Source organism: Myotis lucifugus, unplaced genomic scaffold (assembly GCF_000147115.1).
Source record: "Myotis lucifugus unplaced genomic scaffold, Myoluc2.0 scaffold_272, whole genome shotgun sequence".
NCBI lineage: Eukaryota > Metazoa > Chordata > Mammalia > Chiroptera > Vespertilionidae > Myotis > Myotis lucifugus.
Window position 1 is genome coordinate 162,296 of NW_005871320.1, and position 23,064 is coordinate 185,359.

The window sequence follows — 23,064 nt, forward strand, 5'->3', positions numbered from 1 at the left end:
AGTAGGCTTGGGGTTCAGGTCCTTGCTTTTCATTACTTTGAATGTTCCATGCCAATTCCTTCTGGCCTGAAGTGTTTCTGTTGAGAAATCAGCTGACATTCTAAAGGGTATTCCTTTGTAGGTAACTTTCTGTCTCTTCCTGCCTTTAAGATTCTTTCTTTGTCTTTAACATTTGTCATTTTAATTATGATGCGTCTTGCAGTGGGTCTCTTTGGGTCCATCTTGAATGGAATTCTGTGCTTTCTGAACTTGTATGATTTTTTTTTCACTAGGTTAGGGAAGTTTTATGTCAGTTTTTCTTATAACAGGTTCTCGATTCTTTGCTCACTATCTTCTTTTGTTACCCCTATGATGTGCATGTTATTATGTTTCATGGTGTCCCAAAGTTCCTGCTTTTTAATTTTTTTTCCCACTCTAATTGGGTGTTTTTTCCTACCTTATCTTCCAAATCACTGATTGGAACTTCTGCCTTTGATTCCTTCTCATGTATTTTTGATATCAGATATTATTCTTCTAGAGCGTCCTTCTTTTCTTTTATTTGGAGGTTGTTTCTTTGTCTCTCCATTTTTTATTTCCCTTTGTATTTGTTTCTATGTTATTAGATCAAACTGCTATGCCTCCCAATCTTCTTTGGGTGGCCTTATATAGTAAGTGTTCTGTGGTGCCCAATAGTGCAGATTTTCTTATCTCCTGAGTTGGATGCTCTAGGCATGTCCCTTGTGTGGCTTATTTGGAATCTGCCATTGTAATTGGGTATTGTTTGTTGTCCCATTCGTTGTTGGGATCTCCTCTCAGGCTGGTTGACTATGAGGCTCACCCCGACCACATCATGCAAGCTGTTGTGCAGGTGCTGACAGAACAAATCAAAACAAAAACATAAAAAAAATGACTCCTACAAGAACAACAAAAGATACCACAAAAGAAAAAAGAATTAGGAAAGAGAAGAGCGAGCAAGAATAATAAAAGAAAAAAAGATATGAGAAGGAAAAAGAGCAAGGGGGAGAACAAAGAACTTGAAAGTGCAGAAGGGAAACCCAGAAAGAAAATAAAAATAAAGGATAGGAGAAGGAAAATGCTATAAAGGGGAAGAGGAAGAAAAATTACAAAAAGGGAGAAACCAAGATGGCGGCATAGGTAAACACCAGAGTTTGCTGCCTCGAACAACCACTTCAAAAATACAACTAAAAGATGGAACGGACATCATCCAGAACCACCGGAAGGCTGGCTGAGTGGAAATCCTACAACTAGAAGGAAAGAGAAAAGCATACCAAGACTCAGAGGAGGCGCAGTACGGAAGTAAAATACTAAGGTGCGGAGGTGCATGTGGAGCGGGCTGGCGGCTGAGGGCGCGGTTGTCGTTTTCAATCGGGAGGGAGTCTCAGGCTCTGAGCTCCAGTTCCTGGCGAGTCTCTAGGGACCCAGACTCATACGGGAGAAGCGGGACTGTCTGGCATTGGTCGGAACTCTAGAGCAGCTTTCTCTCCGAGGGGCTTGCAGCGATTACCCGGACAGTGAGAAGCAGAGCCTCTGAGGGCTGGACTGAGAGCAGCCATAACTGCTAGCCCTGCCCTGTTGATCCTGTGGGACCTGCCCCGCCCAAGCCCTGCAGGGAGGCTTTTGCTGGATAGCCTCAGGCAAAGGCTAGATTAGCACCTCCCGAGAGATCCAGGAGCCAGGAAGCCCAGAGGTCAGAATGGGACCATCCAGTTTGCAGCTCCGTGGAACCATAAAAGACACACTCAGGGGGCAGACTCAGTAAGCGCCAAAGCCCCATTGAAGCAAGTCTTGCCCCAGAGGGGTGTCTCCAGCACAGAAGTTATCCCACTGCAGACACAGCTGATTCTTACAGCCAATTGGCCTAGAGGTCAATTCCTCCCAGTGATACCTACAACAATCAAGGCTTAACTACAACAAGACTGTGCACAAAGACCACCAAGAGTGTCCTCCTCAGGTAATTGGGGAGGCTGAACCACTGGGCCCTAGAGGACACTCAGCACAGAAAACCACTTTATCAACACAGGGAAGCATAAAAAATGCGGAGACAAAGAAAAAGGACACAAATGACAGAAATGGAGGAACGCAAACTACTGGATATAGAGTTCAAAACCACACTTTTAAGGTTTTTCAAGAATTTTCTAGAAATTGCCGATAAACTTAATGAGATCTACAAGAAATCTAATGAGACCCTCGATGTTGTGATAAAGAACCAACTAGAAATTAAGCATACACTGACTGAAATAAAGAATATTATACAGACTCCCAACAGCAGACTAGAGGATTGCAAGAATCAAGTCAACGATTTGAAATACAAAGAAGCAAAAAACACCCAACCAGAAAAGCAAAATGAAAAAAGAATCCAAAAATAGGAAGATAGTGTAAGGAGCCTCTGGGACAGCTTCAAGCGTACCAACATCCGAATTATAGGGGTGCCAGAAGAAGAGAGAGAGCAAGATATTGAAAACCTATTTGAAGAAATAATGACAGAAAACTTCTCCTTCCTGGTGAAAGAAATAGACTTACAAGTCCAGGAAGCACAGAGAACCCCAAACAAGAGGAATCCAAAGAGGACCACACCCAGACACATCATAATTAAAATGCCAAGAGCAAAAGACAAAGAGAGAATCTTAAAAGCAGCAAGAGAAAGACAGGCAGTTACCTACAAGGGAGTACCCATACGAATGTCAGCTGATTTCTCAACAGAAACTTTGCAGGCCAGAAGGGAGTGGCAAGAAATATTCAAAGTGATGAATAGCAAGAACCTACAACCAAGATTACTTTATCCAGCAAAGCTATCATTCAGAATTGAAGGTCAGATAAAGAGCTTCACAGATAAGAAAAAGCTAAAGGAGTTCATCACCACCAAACCAGTATTATATGAAATGCTGAAAGGTATCCTTTAAGAAGAGGAAGAAGAAGAAAAAGGTAAAGGTACAAATTATGAACAACAAATACACATGTATCAATAAGTGAATCTGAAAATCAAGTGAATAATCTGATGTACAGAATGAACTGGTGATTATAATAGAGTCAGGGGCATAGAAAGGGAGTGGACTGGCTATTCTTGGGGGGGATAGGGGTGAGGGGGATGCAGGAAGAGACTGGACAAAAATTGTGCACCTATGGATGAGGACTGGATGGGGAGTGAGGGAGGAGGGTGGGGTGGGAACTGGGTGGAGGGGAATTATGGGGGGAAAAAAGAGGAACAAATGTAATAATCTGAACAATAAAGATTTAATTAATAAAAAAAATAAAAATAAAAAATTACAAAAAGGGAAAAAGAAATACTAGTAGAAAGGAGAAAAATAGAGTAAGAAAAGGGAATAGATAAATAAGAGATACAACAAAAAGGAGAGACAAAAATAATACAGCAATAAAGAAAAAGAAGGTAATGCAAAAAAGAAGAAAAAAAGTGATATTTATCTCAGCAAAGTTAGTGCCTCTGTATTCTGGTCGTCTGTTGACTGATGTTGACTGTTTTGTCTGCTGTTTCTGGGCCTCCTGGGAGGTACTTGGGTGCTAGCCATGGTCAGAAGCTGTCCATGTTTGGCTCTGTGCAGTCTGTTCGAAGTTTCAAGTGATCCACAGTTTGTGTCTGTCTTCACAGGACTTGGCTATGGGCAGAAGGGACCAAGCTGCACTCTAGGGCCAGTTTGTTAGCACCACAGGGCCCAGGTTCAGGTCAGCAAACTTGTTCCTTGGTCTCCACCTCCACCCACTTTCACCTGTTGGCCAACTGTCTCTTAATCACTGAAAAGGCTGTTTCTGAAAGGACTTTTGGTGGAATTGGCCATATGTGACCTTGGGTCTCCTGTGAGTAGGGATGTTCAGATTTCAGGAAAAATGGTGGGTGTCTTTCTCCATTCTATAGCTATTCCTCTGAGAGTGCCCCAGAAATTTTCCCTTGGTTGGGCAGAGATCTCATATGCAGTCCAGGGAGATCACCGGGCATCCAGGAGTTTCTATCCGCTCTCCTGTGAGGAAGAAGCAGTAGTTAGGTTCCTAGGACAGTGGGGTAGATGACTCCACCCCCAAGCCAGTCAGTGATGCTTCTGAGATTGTTCAGACCCATAGGCTTGGCCTCTGCTATTGTAGCCTCTGCAGGGGTCAAGATGTAGGGTGTGACAAGTGGGATTCCTGAGTGTGGGGTCAGTGGTATCCCTTAGGGCAGGATATTTGCATTTCCCCTCCCCTCCAGCTGTAGCTGCTGGGAGGGGTCTGCGACTATCAGGAACAATGTCCCCTTCTGTATGGGATGACTGATTGCAGGTCTCTCTGCCACCAGTTTTCCATGTTTCCCCTCAATGCTTCCGACCCTAGCCACTCCTCAGATAATTCCAGTCCACACTGCCTTCTTTCCACCAAAGCCTCAGGTGTATGGCTGCAAAGGAAAACCCTGTGCTCTGGGTTTTTTATTTAATTTTATTACTATTTTTTAAATACATATTTTGCTATTAAGTTCTGAAAGGAAGGGAGAGGGAGAGAGACAGAAACATTAATGATGAGAATCATTGATCGGCTCCCTCCTGCACACCCCACACTGGGGATCAAGTCAGCAACCTGGGCATGTGCCCTGACCTGGAATCAAACTGTGACCTCCTGGTTCATAGGTGACACTCAACCACTGAGCCATGCGGGCCAGGCTGCTCTGTGTTTTGTTTTGTTTTTTAAAAAAAACACCAAAATGGTGGCTTTATCTCTGACTGGCTCCAGTCTCCACAGGGACCAGAAACCCCGCCACCTTTTCACAACTGGATGTTACATGGGCCACTTTTCTTGGCTCTGGTGCTCTGGACTCTGGATCAAGATCCAGGCCTTGATCTTCACAGGGAAAACCCCACTCTGCAGCCGAGAAATCTCTCCTCACTCTTGGCCTGCTGCCTTTGGAAGCTGGGCCAGCCCCTCTTGTGACCGCGCCCTTCCTAACAGTCTCTAGATGGTTTTTACCCTTCCTTCACAATTCTTATTAATTCTAGCGTTCATTGTAACATTTTGTAAAAGCTTCTTCATAGTGCCATCACCTAAAAAGTTTGGCTCATCTAGCAGCTGCTGAATTTATGTAGGCAGCCCCAGAAGCATTGCAAATTAAAGTGAAGACTTGATTTGCAGCCTAATTTTATTCAGTTATTTTCAGCCATGAGATAATCCTCCAGAAGGAAGAGGTTAGTACATCACTTGCTCATCTTGATCTGAAACCAAGAGAAACAACATACAAGGAACTTGGGGTACTAGTCATACAGGACTGCAGTTGGAAACACTTCAACCAGCACATTTCTCCCATATTCAATGTTAAAATCATTAGCATTTGATAAGACAGCAAAAACTCTCCTTGTAATCATTGGAAGTGGGCATGCAGTATTAACCACATGGAAGAGAGTGACAGTGGAGGCATGGGCTTGATTCTCTATGATGTCTGGGAAATCAAGCACGAAGTAGGATTTGACATGCATTTTGAGTGATTGCACTGTGTTTCCTACTTTTTAATTTATTCTGTGTATCATAGTTTTGATAATTTATTTACTCAAAATTCTAATTTTTTAATTTACTCTTTTAGGTGTGAACATAGGTGAAGTGTTAGATAAGCGCTATAATGTGTATGGCTACACTGGTCAAGGTGTATTCAGTAATGTCGTACGAGCCAGAGATAATGCAAGAGCCAACCAAGAAGTGGCTGTAAAGATCATCAGAAACAATGAACTTATGTAAGTCAATGTGATGAAACCTTTAACACATGTTTTGTTCAAATGAAAATATTTCTAAATGCCATTTAAAAAAGTAACATTCTGTAAAATAAGTACTGTAACTATAAAATGACTGTAGTATTCCTTTTTGACTGGATATTTATAGCTATGTGTTATATGTGAAGTACTAGAACTATAGGCTGATTTGTATTTAATTCATTTCAGTGCATTTCAGTACCTACTGTGCACTAATGTTAACTTAGACTACTTCTTTCTACTGTTTGTCTTATGGCCATCTTTTGCTGTGACTATCTTAAACTCAAGACCAGAGGTGAGGAATAAAAGGATTATATTAATTAGCTGTCACTGATTAGCATAAGGTGGCCTACAAAAAGGGGACAGCCAGTTTATCAGATAGTTTGGCGAATTATTTGTATCTTTCTGTTGCCTTTTTCTTAATAGGCTAGGGTTACTTAATTGCCACATACATGTTTTAATGCATAATTTATACCACACACTGAGCTGGTGTTAAACTCAACTTAGTATTGGTTTTGAACCACTGGAAAGAAATGTTGTAGATTTATACTAAAGTCTTAAGCCGCCCCATGCTTAGAAAGTTCTTTGTTGTTTTGTTTTGATGGTTATCCCCAACCCCTGTTTTATAGACACTAACTTTTAAAAAATGTAGCTTATTGACAAATTATAACAAGCATTTTAGAGGATAACCAAATATTAATATTTGGTGAGACATTTCCTACTTAGACCCTTAAGGAACCAAAACTGTATACAATGTGGTTCCACTTTTATTAAACACAAGTGCCCTGGTGCACAGATTCGTGCACATTGAAAGGAAATTAATTAGAAGGTGGCCGGTGGGGCAGGACTGGGCAAGACGGGCCAGACACGCCCTGGAGCCAACCTCCTGTGGTCACTCCCCAGCCGGTTGCACCTGGGGCAGTGCCATGGCTCAAAGGGCGTCTGCGGAGTGAGTGGGGTTCCTCAAGCAGGTGGGGTCCCTTGGCCTGGCCTCTGGGGATTGGGCCGAAACTGGATCTCCGACATCCCCCAAGGGGTCCCGGATTGTGAGAGAGCAGTTCTCGGGTGACACATCTCCGAATCGGGCTCCCTCCTCTCTGGTTCCGGGGTGCATCATCCAAGAATCGCCACTGCCAAGTCACCGCGGCTCTGCACCCTCTGTGTTGTCTGCCCCCTGGTGGTCAGTACGCGTCATTGCTACTTGTCGGAGCTTCTGCCACCTGGTGGTCATTGTGCGTCATAGCTATCGGTCAGAGGATCGCTTAGCCTTATATAGATAGATAGATAGATAGATAGATAGATAGATAAAATAGATCCATCAGCGGTTCTCAACCTGTGGGTTGCGACCCCTTTGGTGGTCGAACGACCCTTTCACAGGGGTCGTCTAAGACCATCCTGCATATCAGATATTTACATTAAGATTCATAACAGTAGCAACATTACAGTTATGAAGTAGCAATGAAAATAATTTTATGGTTGGGGGTTACAACATGAGGAACTGTATTTAAAGGGCCAGAAGGTTGAGAACCACTGAGATAGATGATTGATAGATAGATAGTATTTACATCAAGACTTGAGAATAAAATGTGCAATAAAATAAATAAATTTTATTTATTCAATAAAATGAGAATAAAATTATTGATTTCCCTTTAAGCAAGGTAGTTTATTCCTCAGTGTTTCTGTTTTGTTGATTGGTTATTTTGGAAATTAACTTCAGAAAATCGTATTTGATTAAGTATAAAGTATTTTCTATGTGATACAGAGACTTGTCATTCCTCAACAGATTTATTATTACTACTTAAAAAAAAATACGAACTAATTAACATCAACTATGCTACATCAGACCAGAACTAGCAAATATATATTATTAAGTTTTTATAAATTCTAGATGTATTTAATTTTGACCTAATTTTCTTTTTTATTTCAGGCAGAAAACTGGTTTAAAAGAACTAGAATTCTTGAAAAAACTTAATGATGCTGATCCTGATGACAAATTTCATTGTTTGCGGCTCTTCAGACACTTTTATCACAAACAACATCTCTGTCTCGTATTTGAGCCTCTCAGGTACAGTGTCAGAACCTCTACATAAACTGAAAATTTAGCTTCTTCATCTCTACCAACCTCACTTAAGATAAACAATTGAAATGACAGATTTTCTGGGTGTTTGATTTTTATTTACTTAATTATTTACTAGAGGCCCAGCGCACGAAATTCGTGCATGTTGGGGGGTGGGGTCCCTCAGCCTGGCCTGTGCCCTCTCACAGTCTGGGAGCCCCGTGATTGATTGCCCCACAGAAGGAGGCCCCGCCCACCCGCTGTAGCACCGCCGGCTGGGTAGCCTGGGCCTCCCTCTGTGGGGCGATCGATTGCAGGGCTCCATGATCAATCACCCCAAAGAGGTAGGTCCCGCCCACCTGGCCGGGGCTCCACAGTGTATCGCCCCAAAGAGGTAGGCCCTGCCCACCCAGCCGAGGCTCCGCAGTGGATTGCCCCCACAGAGGGAGGCCCAGGCTACCCACTGCAGTGCCGCCGGCCAGGTAGCCTGGGCCTCTCTCTTTGAAGCAATCAATCGTGGTGCTTTGCAATTGATCGCCCCAAAGAGGTAGGCCCTGCCTACCCAGCCTGGGCTCTGCAATGGATCTCCCCCATAGAGGGAGGCCCTGCCCACTCACTGCAGCACCGCTGCCAGATAGCCTGAGCCTCCCTCTGCGGGGAATCATGGAACCCCCCAATTGATCGTCCCACCAGCTGGTGGCCTGGGCCTCCCTCTGCAGGGCGATCATGGTGCAATGGCTGGGCCCCTGACCAGTCGCATTGCACCTGCCTTGGCTGGCCTAGCACCAGTGGGTGTCAGCGTGGTCATCCAGACGGTTGTTCCACTGTTCAGCCATTTGGTCGATTTGCATGTTATGCTTTTATTATTATAGACTTAATTTAGTTCTGGTTTTTGTTTTTTAACCTTGTATTAAGAGTTGGTTTCTTGATAGTCATTAATGTATTAACATTAATTGACTGCATACTATGTGCCAGTTTACTACTTGCTTTTAGCCTTCAGCTCAACAAGAGAAATTCTCTGAAAATTAAATATTTCAAGGAAGGATTAAGCCAGAATGATAAGAAATGGGAATCGTGGAAGAAATACAATTTTGATCTTCTAAAGTATAGCTTCATTGTTAGTCTTTCAAATATAAATTCGTTCTAAAATCAATACAGATTTTACCATTGCATATCTTTCCTTCAATTTATTTTAAAAATTGAGTTTTATTGGAAAATTGTGTTATGTACACACAATTTCATATGTTCTCATTTCAGTGTAGAAAAATTTATCAAATATATGAGGAGGTATTCTTGAATAGAATATTTAATTGTAATTTGTATTTTGGGCTTGATTTTACTTTATGTTTAAATGTTTTTGCGTTTTTTAAATGGCCATTTTGCATTTTAACCCTTAGTTTTTTTTTTCTCTCCTATAAGCATGAATTTACGAGAGGTGTTAAAAAAATATGGTAAGGATGTTGGTCTTCATATTAAAGCTGTAAGATCCTATAGTCAGCAGTTGTTCTTGGCATTGAAACTCCTTAAAAGATGCAATATTCTACATGCTGATATCAAGCCAGACAATATCCTGGTAAGTGAAACAGTTAAGGCTGCATTGTACATCCATGTATTTTCTTTTCAGTAATGTGAGATTACCACTGTATTATTTTAAAAATAACATCTTAAAGTATATATTTATTACCCATTATAAATTACTTTACCAGTTTTTACTTTTTTGGAAATTGAGCCATGAAATTTTAAAGTATAAAGAAAGAAGAAAGAAGAGATAGGCCACTGTCTCAAATTTTTCCTTTTTATTGTGGATTTAGAGTACATGCAAATCCCAAGAGTGCTTTAATATAGTAATGATGGGCTTCCTCTGGTAGTGAATAAAAAGTGCTGCATGTTTTGCTGTTTTGAAATAAGGTGTGTTTACACTTCTGTGTTCTTTAATTTTGTAGGCTAATGGAGTTAAGAACATTTAAGGGAATTTTATAGACTGATGGAGTTTGGGACATTTAAGAGAATTGCCTTAAGCAGATATAAGAAGTTGAGTTTAAAGGTGTCCAGGGTTAATTCTTTTTTCCTTTATTCTTTTTTAAAAAATATATTTTATTGATTTTTTACAGACAGGAAGGGAGAGGGATAGAGTTAGACACATCAATGAGAGAGAAACATCGACCAGCTGCCTCCTGCACACTCCCTACTGGGGGTGTGCCCGCAACCAAGGTACATGCCCTTGACTGGAATTGAACCTGGGACCCTTCGGTCTGCAGGCCGACGCTCTATCCACTGAGCCAAACCGGCTAGGGCTCCATTATTCTTTACTAGAGGCCCAGTGCACAAATTCGTGCACCAGTGGGGTCCCTCGGCCTGGCCTGCAGGATTGGGCCAAAACCAGCTCTCCGACATCCCCTGAGGGGTTCTGGATTGCGAGAGGGCACAGGCCAGGCCAAGGGAACCCACTGGTGCACGATTGGGGCTGGGGAGGGACCATGGGAGGGCTCCAGGCTGTGTCCGGCCTATCTCGCTCAGTCCTGATTGGCTGTACCCCTGCAGCAAGCTAACCTACCGGTCAGAGCTTCTGCCCCCAGGTGGTCATTGCACATCATAGTGGTTGCGAGGCCTTCGCATATCATTAGCATATTACGCTTTGATTGGTTGAACAGACGACCAGACACTTAGCATATTAGGTTTTTATTGTATAGGATTGTTTTAGAAGCAGTGCCTTCTGGGAGCCCAAACACAGTAAAGCTCACTCTCCTAAAACTGTCTTTACATCTTTTTTTTTTTAATCCTCACCTGAGGATATTTTTCCCGTTGCTTTTCAGAGAGAGTGGAAGAAGGGAGGGAAGGAAGGAGAGAGAGAGAAACATCAAATGAGAGAAACACATAGACTGGTTGCCTCCCACATGTTGCATGGGAGGCGGGGGTTGGGGAGCAAACTCTCAACTTAGGTATTTGCCTTTGAGGGAATTGAACCTGCAACTCTGAGTCAGGGCTGTCTTGACCTCTTTTAGCTTAAGACTTCTGATGTGGTAGCATGCAAATTTACAATATAATTTTATGTTTTTGAAATTTAGAAATATATATCATCATAGTGGAGTGATTAATGCACACACAACCTCTTTCCCCTCCCTGACCCCATTTCTTCACCCTGTTCTAAGGTTTTCAGAGTTGGGGCATGTGCAAAATGTGGGTAATTCCAAGTTTATCTTCTAATCACATGTTCCACACTTTAGAAAAATTATGATCTGATTAGAGTATTTCCTTTCACACTATCACATTAATAATGAGGCATTCCATTTTGATATGTTTAGTCTGAGTTTATAATGTATTACATATATAATATAACTTGGTTAGAGGAGCTGAGTTATTACAGTGAAATGGTAGGTATATTATGAATGAATTGTAGACTTGCCTAGTCAACTTCATAGTTGATTTTTACCTCAGTTTTTTTCCTTTCTCATTTTTAAATTGTGAAATATACCATCCATATGAAAGAATGTATAAAATATAAACAGTCTAAAGATAGACTGTGAACATTTGTGTAACCACCATGGAGGTTAAAGAATAACATATGTGCTAGTATGTTAGAAGCTCTTGCTTTTAAAACTTCATTTTTCTTTGAGTTAGTGCTAAACTAGATTTCACATGGATTCTGAAATGGAATATATTTTCCCTTCTTCCTGAAGAAGGAAAAAATAGATGATCAGAGACCACATGGAGCTGTTTAATGAAAATCCAAATCTTTAAACAACTAGTGTGGTAGAAGTACCATATTCCTCATGAGGGGGTAGTAGTTGTGTAGCCAAACTAAAGGGCACATAAGTGTGGATAGCCTGCTTCTATTTAAGGCATTTTACCTAGACCAAGAGTTCCACTGGTAGATTTCTCATTTTAAAATGGTCCTGGTTTTATTTCTGGGTATTGCAACTGCATTCTTAAGTAGCTAAATGCAGTTTATACTTTAAAAAGCTTTGAAAGTACTTTCCCTTTTGAAGAAACCTGTTTTCCTGATCCCCCAGATGAAGAGATATGGATGTGACAGTTAAAATTAATCATTTCTATCATTAGTTTAATTCCATGGATATCATCTTAATGGACCAGTCTGTTACATTGATCAAGCTTTACAACGTCCCAGTAGAGAGTACTAGAGTTATTTATTTAAAGCGTTATGTTTCTTTTGGGTGGGAACAGTAGGCCAAGTTCAAGTCCCAACTCGGAATTTGTGTGTGTCTCTTTTGAAGGGGGGAAGGGACTCTGGAATATGAATTATCTTCACTTGTTAATCCTGAACATGCTTCTGACTCATGAGTGGCAGCAGTCATGGGAGCAGCTCCAGCCTTTCTCAGCAGATGTCACTGTTACTGTGTATGTTGAAGTATTTACAAAGGACAAAAGAAACAAATGACTAATATAGAGTTCATGTTTATCAGTTTTGCCAAGCATATTTAACATTTTCTTGACTAATAACTTCCTTTATATTTAAGGGATTTAATAATTTTTAGACTTGAAGTGATTGTTAAATTTGGGATGGTCTTAGCAGCTTCCCATGAATATTTTTATTGTTTTTGTCCAAATTTAATCTGAAGCATTTTGCTTTTGTTGCCATCATAATTTTTTGGCAACTGAAAGTTAACTTAAATCAAATGAAAGTTGATCTAAGTCTGAGCCCTTATTAATGAATGTCTTCGTGTTCCTTTATATAGTAACTTGACTTTATGCAGGTGTTCTGGGGATTTTTAGAAGATGCTTTGCGTCAATTAGATTTTTCTCTTACTACCCCATCCTTTTCTAAATAGTGTTGGTTAAAATTAACTTTACTTGGTATTATTTCAAATTTCTTCACTGAGAAAAGTTCTTTTACTAATGATAATCAAATATTTGGTAGCCCTTAATTTTTCATAATTAGGAAATTGAGTTTTAAAATAATTTAAAAAGGAATTTTCAAAAGAGTGACTTTGTTCTCAATATTGGAAATAACTTCTCAAAGCCAATTATTTTTATCTGATTACTTGTCTTAATTATTCCTGGCATGAATTAAACTTCCATGATAAAATGTTTTTCAGGTTAATGAATCAAAAACTATTTTAAAGCTCTGTGATTTTGGGTCGGCTTCACATGTTGCGGATAATGACATAACTCCTTATCTTGTCAGTAGATTTTATCGTGCTCCTGAAATCAGTAAGTTTCTTCAAATGGTTTTTGACCTGGGCTATCATATGTGGTGGAAACAGCATATTTAATGTCTAAGTACTGTTTTCATCGCACTTTAGCAGCTGCACGAGGTCATTCACGAGGAAGGGAACCGTAACAAGTTCATCCTCCTCAGGTGGAATGATGGTAGTTGGGACAGGAGTCTTGGTCTTGTCTGGCAAGAGTAGCAAAAACAGTTGTGGAAAATCCTCGACTTTAGAAGACTGCTCTTGAGTACTCAAGGTCTGATTATCAAATATATGAATTGTGTGGGACCTTTGTTTTTTCTCCTTGGTAGAGGCTGATTAGCACCTCCACCAAAGGTGAAATGATAAAAGAATACATACACATTTTTCTCTGCACCTTCAATTCCTTCCCCACGCCCTCATTTTTTTAGGTTTTAAGTTTGTGGTTCTATTAAGAACTAATGGGAAAGAACATGAAACTAATGCCATAAGTGGCATTAAGATTGTGTTTATATAGTTCAAGCTAAAATTAATATCCCATTAATGGAAATAAATAGTAGTTGATTTTTTTAATCCTATATTTAACTTCTATTTTGTTTTCAGTTATAGGTAAAAGCTATGACTATGGCATAGATATGTGGTCTGTAGGTTGTACCTTATATGAACTCTATACTGGAAAAATTTTATTTCCCGGCAAAACCAACAACCATATGTTGAAGCTCGCCATGGATCTCAAAGGAAAGATGCCAAATAAGGTAGGACATTAATCTGAACTTGTATTTATTGAAGATCTCAGCAGTAGTTTCCCATAGACTGGCCGATTGCTGACCCTTAACTCATCACTAATGGGTATAAAACGATTTGAGAGAGGCAGGTATGTGACTACTCTGATTCCTTTAGTTCCTTCTCATTAGTGGTTCTAATGAGCCAAGAACTATCAAAAGAGAATAGAACTCTTTTCCTTTCCCCTCTAAAGTCTGTCTTATGTTTTTCTCTACCCTCTTGAATTAAGCAGATGGTAGGGACCTATAGTTTAAGGTAGAATTGTAATTGAGGAAGAGAGAATTGATGAACATAAATTTGTTAAGAAATAGATATATATATATTTCATGTGTCTGTTCTTCCAGAAACAACAGTGTTCTTGGGAACACACCCTTATTGGTAACAGCATGAACATGCTTGAGAGCTGAAATGAAAAAAAGATGCAGGTCAGATTAGTTAGATGTAAAGAAGGACTCAGTCATCAGGGGAGGAAAGGGTAAACATTGAAAGAGGAACTTGATGGTCATCAGTTTATTAAAGATTAGAAGTTAGTTGGGAAATGAAGGTATCAAGAAAATTCACTTGAAATGACATCTTTCTGACATAAAACTTATTGGTAGTGCTTCAGCTATCATATCAATTTCTGTTTGATTAACACAAAGCAAGAACTTTAGAGATTTATAAAAATGTCTGAGAGCCATATCTTAGACTTTTGTGATTTCAGTTTATGTTATGTTGGATTTATTTAGAATAAACAACACAGAAATTAGCTGTTGGTATTTATTTTACTGAGATCTAATCTGTTTCATTTTAGAGCTATTCGAGCATAATTTGTAAAATGTCATTAGGTTACTTAACTGCCAATAGAAAAGGCCCAAATTGTGTAATCGTTTTCCTATCTAAGAACAAATGATCTTAAGTCTTTGCTTAATCCTCAATTTGGAAAGGTGAAAGCACAACTTCATATCATAATTGGTTTAAGTCACTGCCTGGGGGAAATATAATAATTTCATATTATTAAGTTGTTTTAGGCACGACAATTATATTTGCTTTTTATTTTCTTAATATATATTTATTGATTTCAGAGAGGAAGGGAGAGGGAGAGAGAGAAAAACATCAATGACGAAAAATCGTTGATCGGCTGCTTCCTACTTAACCCCCTACTGGGGATTGAGCCCTCAACTCGAGCATGTGCCCTTGACCAGAATTAAACCCGGGACCCTTCAGTCCACTGAACCAACCGACTAGGACTTATTTGCTTTTTAGTTAAACTCTTGCCCTAGCTGGTTTGGTTCAGTGGATAGAGTGTCAGCCTGCGGACTGAAGGGTCTCGGGTTTGATTCCGATCAAGGGCACATGCCTGGGGTTGCGGTTGTGCGCTTGATCCCCAGTAGAGGGTGTGCAGGAGGCAGCCGATTGACGATTCTCTCTCATCATTGATGTTTCTATTTCTCTTTCCCTCTCCCTTCCTCTCTGAAATCAGAAAAAAAAATTTTTTTAAAAATGAAATAAAAGAGTTAAACTCTTGAGAGCAAGAAATATGAGATCATTTTCAAAAGAGAAAGTAAACCCAAAGAGACTAAATATCTATGACTTGTTATGTATTAAATTGTTAGTAAGCCAGACTGTTGCATAAGTTCAAAAATTAAGTTTTTTATTTTGATTTATTTCCAGATGATTCGGAAAGGTGTATTCAAAGACCAACATTTTGATCAAAACCTCAATTTCATGTACATAGAAGTTGATAAAGTAACAGAGAGGGTAAGTCTCTTTTAAGTGTGCAAGATTAAATGATAATCTTATTGTTAACAAAAGACCTGGGTCATACTAGGAGCTATGAATATTTTGAAACATTAAAATAATTTCTTTTTGGTGTTGGCTGATTCCTGAATAAAATGCATCAAGTTGTGAAAAAGATGAAGAAATTTAAAAATGTTTGTATAGTATGAGTTTATTTTTATTATAGGTCATATTTAGGACCTTCTCATCTCTTCTTTCGGATCACTCTTGGCCTGGCCCACCATCTTTCTACCTTCCATATTGCTGTCATAGTGATCTTTTTTGAAAACAAATCTGATCATGTTACTCTCCTTGCTTAAAAACCCTTCATTGGCTTTCTATTACCTAGACGATAATATATTTAAATTTCTCAGAATGACAAACTAAGTCTTCTATGATATGAACAGTGTGCCCTCTCTTCACTGAACTCTGTAAACCCTATCATTCCATACTTGGCAATTAGCTAAAGGGCATGACCTTTAAGACCTCTCTCTGTTCACAGACCATCCTCATCTTATTGGTTTACTGTATTTCCTCATCCCCTAAAAAGAATATGTATTCAATTTATTCTATTTCAAGCCTCATATGAAATATACATTCTGTATGAGCCTTTCCAAAACCTCCAGGTTGAAGTAAGGACTTCTTTATTTTGGCCCTGTTATATTATACTAGAGGCCTGGTGCACGAATTTGTGCACCGGTGGGGTCCTTCGGCCTGGCCTGTGGGATCAGGCCGAAACTGGCTCTCCAACATCCCCCGAGGGGTCCTGGATTGCAAGAATGCGCAGGCCAGGCTGAGGGACCCCACCGGTGCATGATTGGGGCCGGGGAGGGTCCCCTGGGTGGCGGTGGGGGCGCTCCAGGGCATGCCCGGCCCATCTTGCTCAGTCCTGATTGGCCAGACCCAAGCAGCAGCTACTGGTCAGAGCGTCTTCCTCCTGGTGGTCAATGCACGTCATAGTGCAGTGATGGTGAACCTTTTGAGCTCGGCATGTCAGCATTTTGAAAAACCCTAACTTAACTCTAGTGCCATGTCACATATAGAAATTTTTTGATATTTGCAACCATAGTAAAACAAAGACTTATATTTTTGATATTTATTTTATATATTTAAATGCCATTTAACAAAGAAAAATCAACCAAAAAAATGAGTGTCATAGGTTCGCCATCACTGTCATAGTGACTGGTTAACCGTCTGCCCCCTGGTGGTCAGTGCATGTCAAAGCAAGCGGTTGAGCGGCCTTAGCATACATTAGCATATTATGCTTTGATTGGTTGAACGAATGGCTGGACACTTAGCATATTAACCTTTTATTATATAGGATATCCCTAACTTTGTCAGAGCACTTACCACTTCAAGGTATCAACTCGTCTACAGGTCTGTTTCCACTTCAGGGTAGGAAAAGTACAGTTCTCTAACAGTAAGCAAGTACTTACTATGCTATTTTTAATTACTTAACAATATTTTTGAATTCTCAAATTTTAAGTACTTAACTAAGTTTTAGGGTTTGTTATTATTATTTTAAATATATTTTATTGATTTTTTACAGAGAGGAAGGGAGAGGGATAGACAGTTAGAAACATTGATGAGAGAGAAACATCGATCAGCTGCCTCCTGCACACCCCCTAACTGGGGATGTGCCCGCAACCAAGGTACATGCCCTTGACCGGAATCGAACCTGGGACCCTTGAGTCTGCAGGCCAACGCTCTATCCACTGAGCCAAACCGGTTAGGGCAAGTTTGTTATTATTTTTATAAAATTATATTACAGTACGATTTAAAACAAACAAAACTCATAGCTAACTTATGGTTAACCTTTTTCATTTAGGCTTTCTTATTGCTTCTTGAAAAGACAGGATATAGGAAGTCACGTAAAAGTTCTAAATGAGTAGATGGTTATTCTTATTATAGACAAAAGTCTGATGTATTATATGTTTTTAGTAACTTTATTTAGAGATACGCATTTTAAAAATTATTTTTAGGAGAAAGTTACTGTCATGAGCACCATTAATCCAACTAAGGACCTTTTGGCTGACTTGATTGGGTGCCAGCGACTTCCTGAAGACCAACGTAAGAAAGTACACCAGCTAAAGGACTTGTTGGACCAGATCCTAATGTTGGACCCAGCTAAACGGATTAGCATCAACCAGGCCCTACAGCATGCCTTTATCCAGGAAAAAATTTAAATGAGATGAAGAAGCTCCAATGGTTTGAGTAATTAAATACAAAGACTGAAGAAATTTCACAGCAGTTTATTAATGTATATAAACTTATAAATATTTCTCCATCAAATTTGAGGAAGCATGATATATTTGAATTAACACCAAGGGTGATGTTTCTTTTAGAAATGTTAGTTAATCTGTTTTGTGTCTTATGTGAAATTTCACTGTAGAACTGTTTTAACTGCCAAGACTGCACAAAATTATAGTGCTAATGTATATGGTTGCAGTTCACATAAAAGACAAAAGCATCTTGTTATAAAATAAGTAGTAATGCTGGGTGGTTGATTTATTTTTAGCAGACTTGGCTTCATTTTGGTCTTCAGGTAAAATGGCCAGCATAAATGCTGTTTATATTCACATTTTCCTAGGTATGTGTGTGCAGGCCACAGCAGCATGCCCTTGGTGTAGTCATTGCCGAAAGGGGTCTGTTCCTTCTTGAGCCTGCCTGCAGGGATGGTCTCCTCTTTTAAAGCAGGTTGTGTACAACATTCAGTACACTGAAGGTAAGCTAAACCATCAACATCACTGGTGTTTTAAGATGTTATTTTATTGGAACAATTGACAAATGAGGGATATTAGCTTTGTGGCAGAATTCCCTGCATGTGTGATACCTGATCTTGTTTTATTTTTTGGCATTGCAACTGTGGCATAGTTACAATTTCTGTTCTGTTCATCACATTTAAAATTGGAAGAGTATGCGCTTGATGGATAGAGCGCCTTCAGTGTACTGTTTCTTATTAACTTTAATTTTTAAAAATCAACTTGCTATAGACTTTATATACATTTTGTTAAATGCAGTTCCTAGTGAGATAGAAACAATGCATAGTTTTCATTTACTAAATTACAAATGTTGAGGCATAATTCTGAAAGTCCTCATATTTAAAAGTTACATAGACAACCTAATGAAATTTTTAACTATTTGTATGTCATTTTTGAAAGTGTACTGCTTTATGGTAAAAGTGCTTTTCATTTGTTCATTGTTTTCATTATTTGTGATCATGTTGTCTTTCAATACAGGCATAAACCTTCCACTCTTGAACAAAGCAGCTGCTTTTTAAAAGCGGTAATTGCTTCTTTACCTTTATTTCTTTTGTAAATGAAGCTTTTCTTTAAGAATGTGACTTTAAAGTGTTGTCTATTGCATAAAACAGTTGACACTCACTTATTGTAAAGTGAAGATTGTTCTACTGCATGTGAAGTGGCCATGCAGATTTCTGTATGTTCTCAGTATGCATCACTAGATAATAAAGTCTTTTGTGAACAAGGCATTTGTAGCCATTTTTAAAAATTTTTGTCTTCAGTGCTGGTAAGTCAGGTAAACCATAAATAGTTAAAAGCAACCTTTGTTTCTTCCTTAAAGTCTTTAATAGAATTATTTGCTAAAGATGTAAGCCTAGCCAAAGTTTATTATTTTATTACTAATTAGGATCCTAATTATTTCATCAAAAAATTCTACAAATATTGTCAGCTTTCAGTGTAGTGAGATAATTCCTGTAGGTTAGGGGGTATAAAATCAGGATTTAACTAATGTTTCTGCTATTTTCTCACTTTTCCTTTTGATGGTGCGGAAAGAGAAAAAAGGAAAACGGGGCACAGGCCATTCAACGCCTTCTCCAAGGGGTCTGATTTGCTGAGACACCAGCTTCACCTTCTTAACAAGGTTATTTCTGACAGCATGTGTAGATAAACATTTAGCAACAGTTTAAAACAAAAATCATGTAAATCAGCTTGGTTTTGCAACACAAAGGAATTTATATTTTTAGCATGGTGGAAGAGAATTTTCAGAAATTTATGTAATCTTTTTCCTTTGGGTGGTAAGATTAATTCTTGTCTCCCTGAGGAATATGGAAAATAATCAGATTTTATGGGCTTACATAATATTTTTAAATTGTAAATGGGATTTTTTTATTCACCCAGGCACTAATTACAACAAGCATGCACATTTTGGTGCATTCAAGAATGGAAAATCAGAATAGCAGCATTCTTCTGGTGGGTTTTGCTCCACTTAAAGACATGAACTACAGCCAGGAAAGCGATAGATGATATAATAAGCCAACTTTGAATCTACACCCCATCTCTTCACGGTTTAGACTAACTAAACTAAATACAAGGTGGTGCTCATCTTCAGGTAGAGTGAGCCTTGTAAATGAGGCATCACAGGTGCAGCTTTCTACCTAATGGAATGGGTAGAGATTTCCCACCATTACTTACTTTATTTTGGTAATAATATGCTGCATATTCGAGTCTTTTGTAGTTATTTTCACTCAAAATAGTTAACATTTTGATGCTTCTGGTGATTTTCATGGCTTCATTTTATATAATTATTTAATAAGTTAACTTCTACTAGAAACAGTTCATCTTATGCCTTCGAAACTGTTACATACTACTTAAAAAACAAAGTTGCTTGTTACTTGTTCTTTGTGTTTTAGGTGCAGCTCAGTGGAAGATGATGACAACCAGAAGACATGAGCTAAGGTTTCTGTTCTATAAAAGATTTAAAAAAAATACTCCATTTAATTTTTGTCTAATTTTTTAGTTTTCAGCATTATGATTTGGGTCTCATTAATGTTTGGTACTTAGATTAGTAGTGCTATTGTGCTCATTTGTAAAGTGCTTGTTTTATCATGCTCTGGCTCTCCCCCATCTTCCCTTTCCTAAAATAAAAATAGTGGTCAAATTTAGTGATATATAAGACTCTTGAATGGTGAACTTCCTTATATAAGCATGGTTTTTAAGTTTGGTTCCTAAGGATTACTAGGAAAACAGCAAACATCAAAATAGTTTACATAAAATGTAGTCTTTAGTTTTGGGTATCTTATCTCCTTGGCAAATGCAAAAGAATAGAAACTGGAATTTTAAGAACACTATTCAACTCCTATAATACCCTATTCTCCAACTTGTCCTTTAGTAATTTTATTCTTTTTTAATAAAATATAGTTTATTGATTTTTTACAGAGAGGAAGGGAGAGGGACAGAGAGTTAGAAAGATCGATGAGAGAGAAACATTGATCAGCTGCCCCCTGCACACTCCCCACTGGGGATGCGCCCGCAACCAAGGTACATGCCTTTGACCGGAATCGAACCTGGGACCCTTGGGTCCGCAGGCTGACGCTCTATCCACTGAGCCAAACCAGTCAGGGCAGTAATTTTATTCTTAACAAGTGCTCCTCCAGACATGGTCTTAAAGTAGGCAAAATAGTTAGAGCCATTGTCAGTTTTTCTTCTTAAGGGAAATGAGAGGTGATATAATTTTGATCTTTTATATTCCCAAATAAAGTATTCCTAGATTAATCTATTAAACAGGAACCCTGTAAACAGTCTATATAAATGACATTATTTGAATTTGTAATATTGCTGAGGAAGAAATTTGGAACTCTAAGACCTCTGTTGGATTGAGGTATTTAGTGAATAATCTTTTAAAAACCTGCATTCATGTTTCAGAGTAGCTATATAGTTTTCAAATATAATTATCTCATGAAGGATTTGCTTTATTACACACTTTATGGCAAAAATGATATCAAGTATATCAAGTGATTGTCAGACTTCAGGGCTCGTACGTCTTAGGACATAACTCTCAAAGGTGTCATAGTTCTTTCTGTAGTTGGGGGAATAGTTGAGATTTTAAGGAAGCATATACATTTTGGACACAGTTCTAAATAAGGTCCTAGGTCAGTGATGGCGAACCTTTTGAGCTCGGCGTGTCAGCATTTTGAAAAACCCTAACTTAACTCTGGTGCCGTGTCACATATAGAAATTTTTTGATATTTGCAACCATAGTAAAACAAAGATTTATATTTTTGATATTTATTTTATATATTTAAATGCCATTTAACAAAGAAAAATCAACCAATAAAATGAGTTCGGGTGTCACCTCTGACACGTGTGTCATAGGTTCGCCATCACTGTCCTAGGTAGACCTTATTCTTGAAGGTTATCAGAAAGTAGGTTGGAATTTTGAGGCTTTGAAAGGATGAAGCATCTTGTCATAAATCTTAAAACCATCCAGTATTTTTATTTACCCTTAAATCTTCATTGCTAGCATCCTGTTTCATTCCATAATGCCTATCTCATTCCACTCTACTTTTTCTCAAAAAGAATTTTATGTTTTAAAAGAATTTTTTACTTTTTACCATTATAATCACCACTTTTCCCCCTAACTAAAACAAATACTCAGGCTATTTTTATAATACGAAAATCTATGTTTTATGGTATGTGGTAGAGGCAGTGAAATGTAATGTTCTCAGATGTGTTCCATGACTGAGAACAAATACTATACTTAATCTATCATTTTGTAGCAGAACTTTAGCTGGCTAAGTAGAAATAAAATCTCTGAAATGAAACAAAGGAATCACATACCTGAAAAGTTATGCCAAGTAGTTACAGAATGCCCTTTTAAATGTTGGAGATAAGAAAGAAGCCAGTTATTCAAATGTGTAACCTCCTTCCCTTAGTTATAGTGACATTATTAAAATTGGGCTTCATAAAATGTTTCTTCATAGTATCCTAGTTCAGTTCAGATATTCAACATGAATTTTATCATTGTCTTAGATAGAAGGTCCTCCTTATAGAAATGTTCAGTACACATTCATCTGTGTTTTTCACATGTCAATAACATACACTAAATTGAGTTTTAAAATGTTTTCCAGTTATTTTGATAGATATCATCATGGCATCTTTAATTGTTCTTTTCCTTCTATATGTAGGGTAAGGGACTGTTCTTCTGAAGAATCTTTCCATTTAGTGATCAAGATATGGAAGCTGAAATCTGAAAATACTCAGTATGCATTCTAATTGTTTGTGGTATCATTTGAATTGTAACATGCATTTTAGCAGCAATGTTCCAATCAACATATTGGGGAAAATATAATAAAATATGCCACTTGTTACTATATTGTCTCCTGATTTTTTTCTTTGCTTGGTTATGTTAAGTTTTAAATTAAAGACACCATTTCTTACCTGATGTTTCTTAGGTGCTGTTTCACTGCTGGTCACAGATGTGCTTCGAAAATTATTCTGTGCTAAAATATGATTGGGAACTGCCAGGTTAAATTAAAGTTAAATATTTACTTTAAAAGTTCTCAGAAGACATCTGATGTGCTATGTGAGTCTCAGTGATGAGGAAAGGTGTGGGAGAGAAGCTTACCAAACTACTCTGCAGAATCTGTCCTTTCACCGAACCTGCAGCTTGGAATCAGCCAATTTAGTATGATCAGCCTTTCAGACATCAAAACATTTTCTAAGCAACTAAGTGCAGAACATACACCAAAGGGAATTGTGTTCATATTTTCTTTTACATGTATTTTTAATTTGGCTTTCTTAGTAATAGAAGCATAATAAGCAATGAGATAACTCCCTTTCTGTAATGATTTAAATAAATTACTTTA

General features: G+C 38.4%; 1 protein-coding gene across 13 annotated transcripts in view; it reads left to right on the forward strand.

The window, feature by feature from the left end:
- Positions 1-22,569, forward strand: part of PRPF4B (pre-mRNA processing factor 4B) — a 59,567-nt gene extending 36,998 nt beyond the window's left edge. For 2 of the 13 annotated variants that reach the window (XM_023763011.1, XM_014464856.2), the window contains exons 9-17: positions 5,552-5,699; positions 7,642-7,779; positions 9,190-9,343; positions 12,825-12,939; positions 13,521-13,672; positions 15,354-15,440; positions 17,441-19,340; positions 20,110-20,155; positions 22,384-22,569. In XM_023763011.1, the coding sequence (XP_023618779.1) occupies positions 5,552-5,699; positions 7,642-7,779; positions 9,190-9,343; positions 12,825-12,939; positions 13,521-13,672; positions 15,354-15,440; positions 17,441-17,644 (998 nt within the window). In that variant the 3' untranslated portion in view covers positions 17,645-19,340; positions 20,110-20,155; positions 22,384-22,569. Of the gene's footprint in view, positions 1-5,551; positions 5,700-7,641; positions 7,780-9,189; positions 9,344-12,824; positions 12,940-13,520; positions 13,673-15,353; positions 15,441-17,440; positions 19,341-19,597; positions 19,670-20,109; positions 20,156-22,383 lie in introns of those variants that run through there. The other 11 variants (XM_023763014.1, XM_023763013.1, XM_023763015.1 and 8 more) reach the window with 11 other exon arrangements.
- Positions 22,570-23,064: the final 495 nt, after the last annotated feature.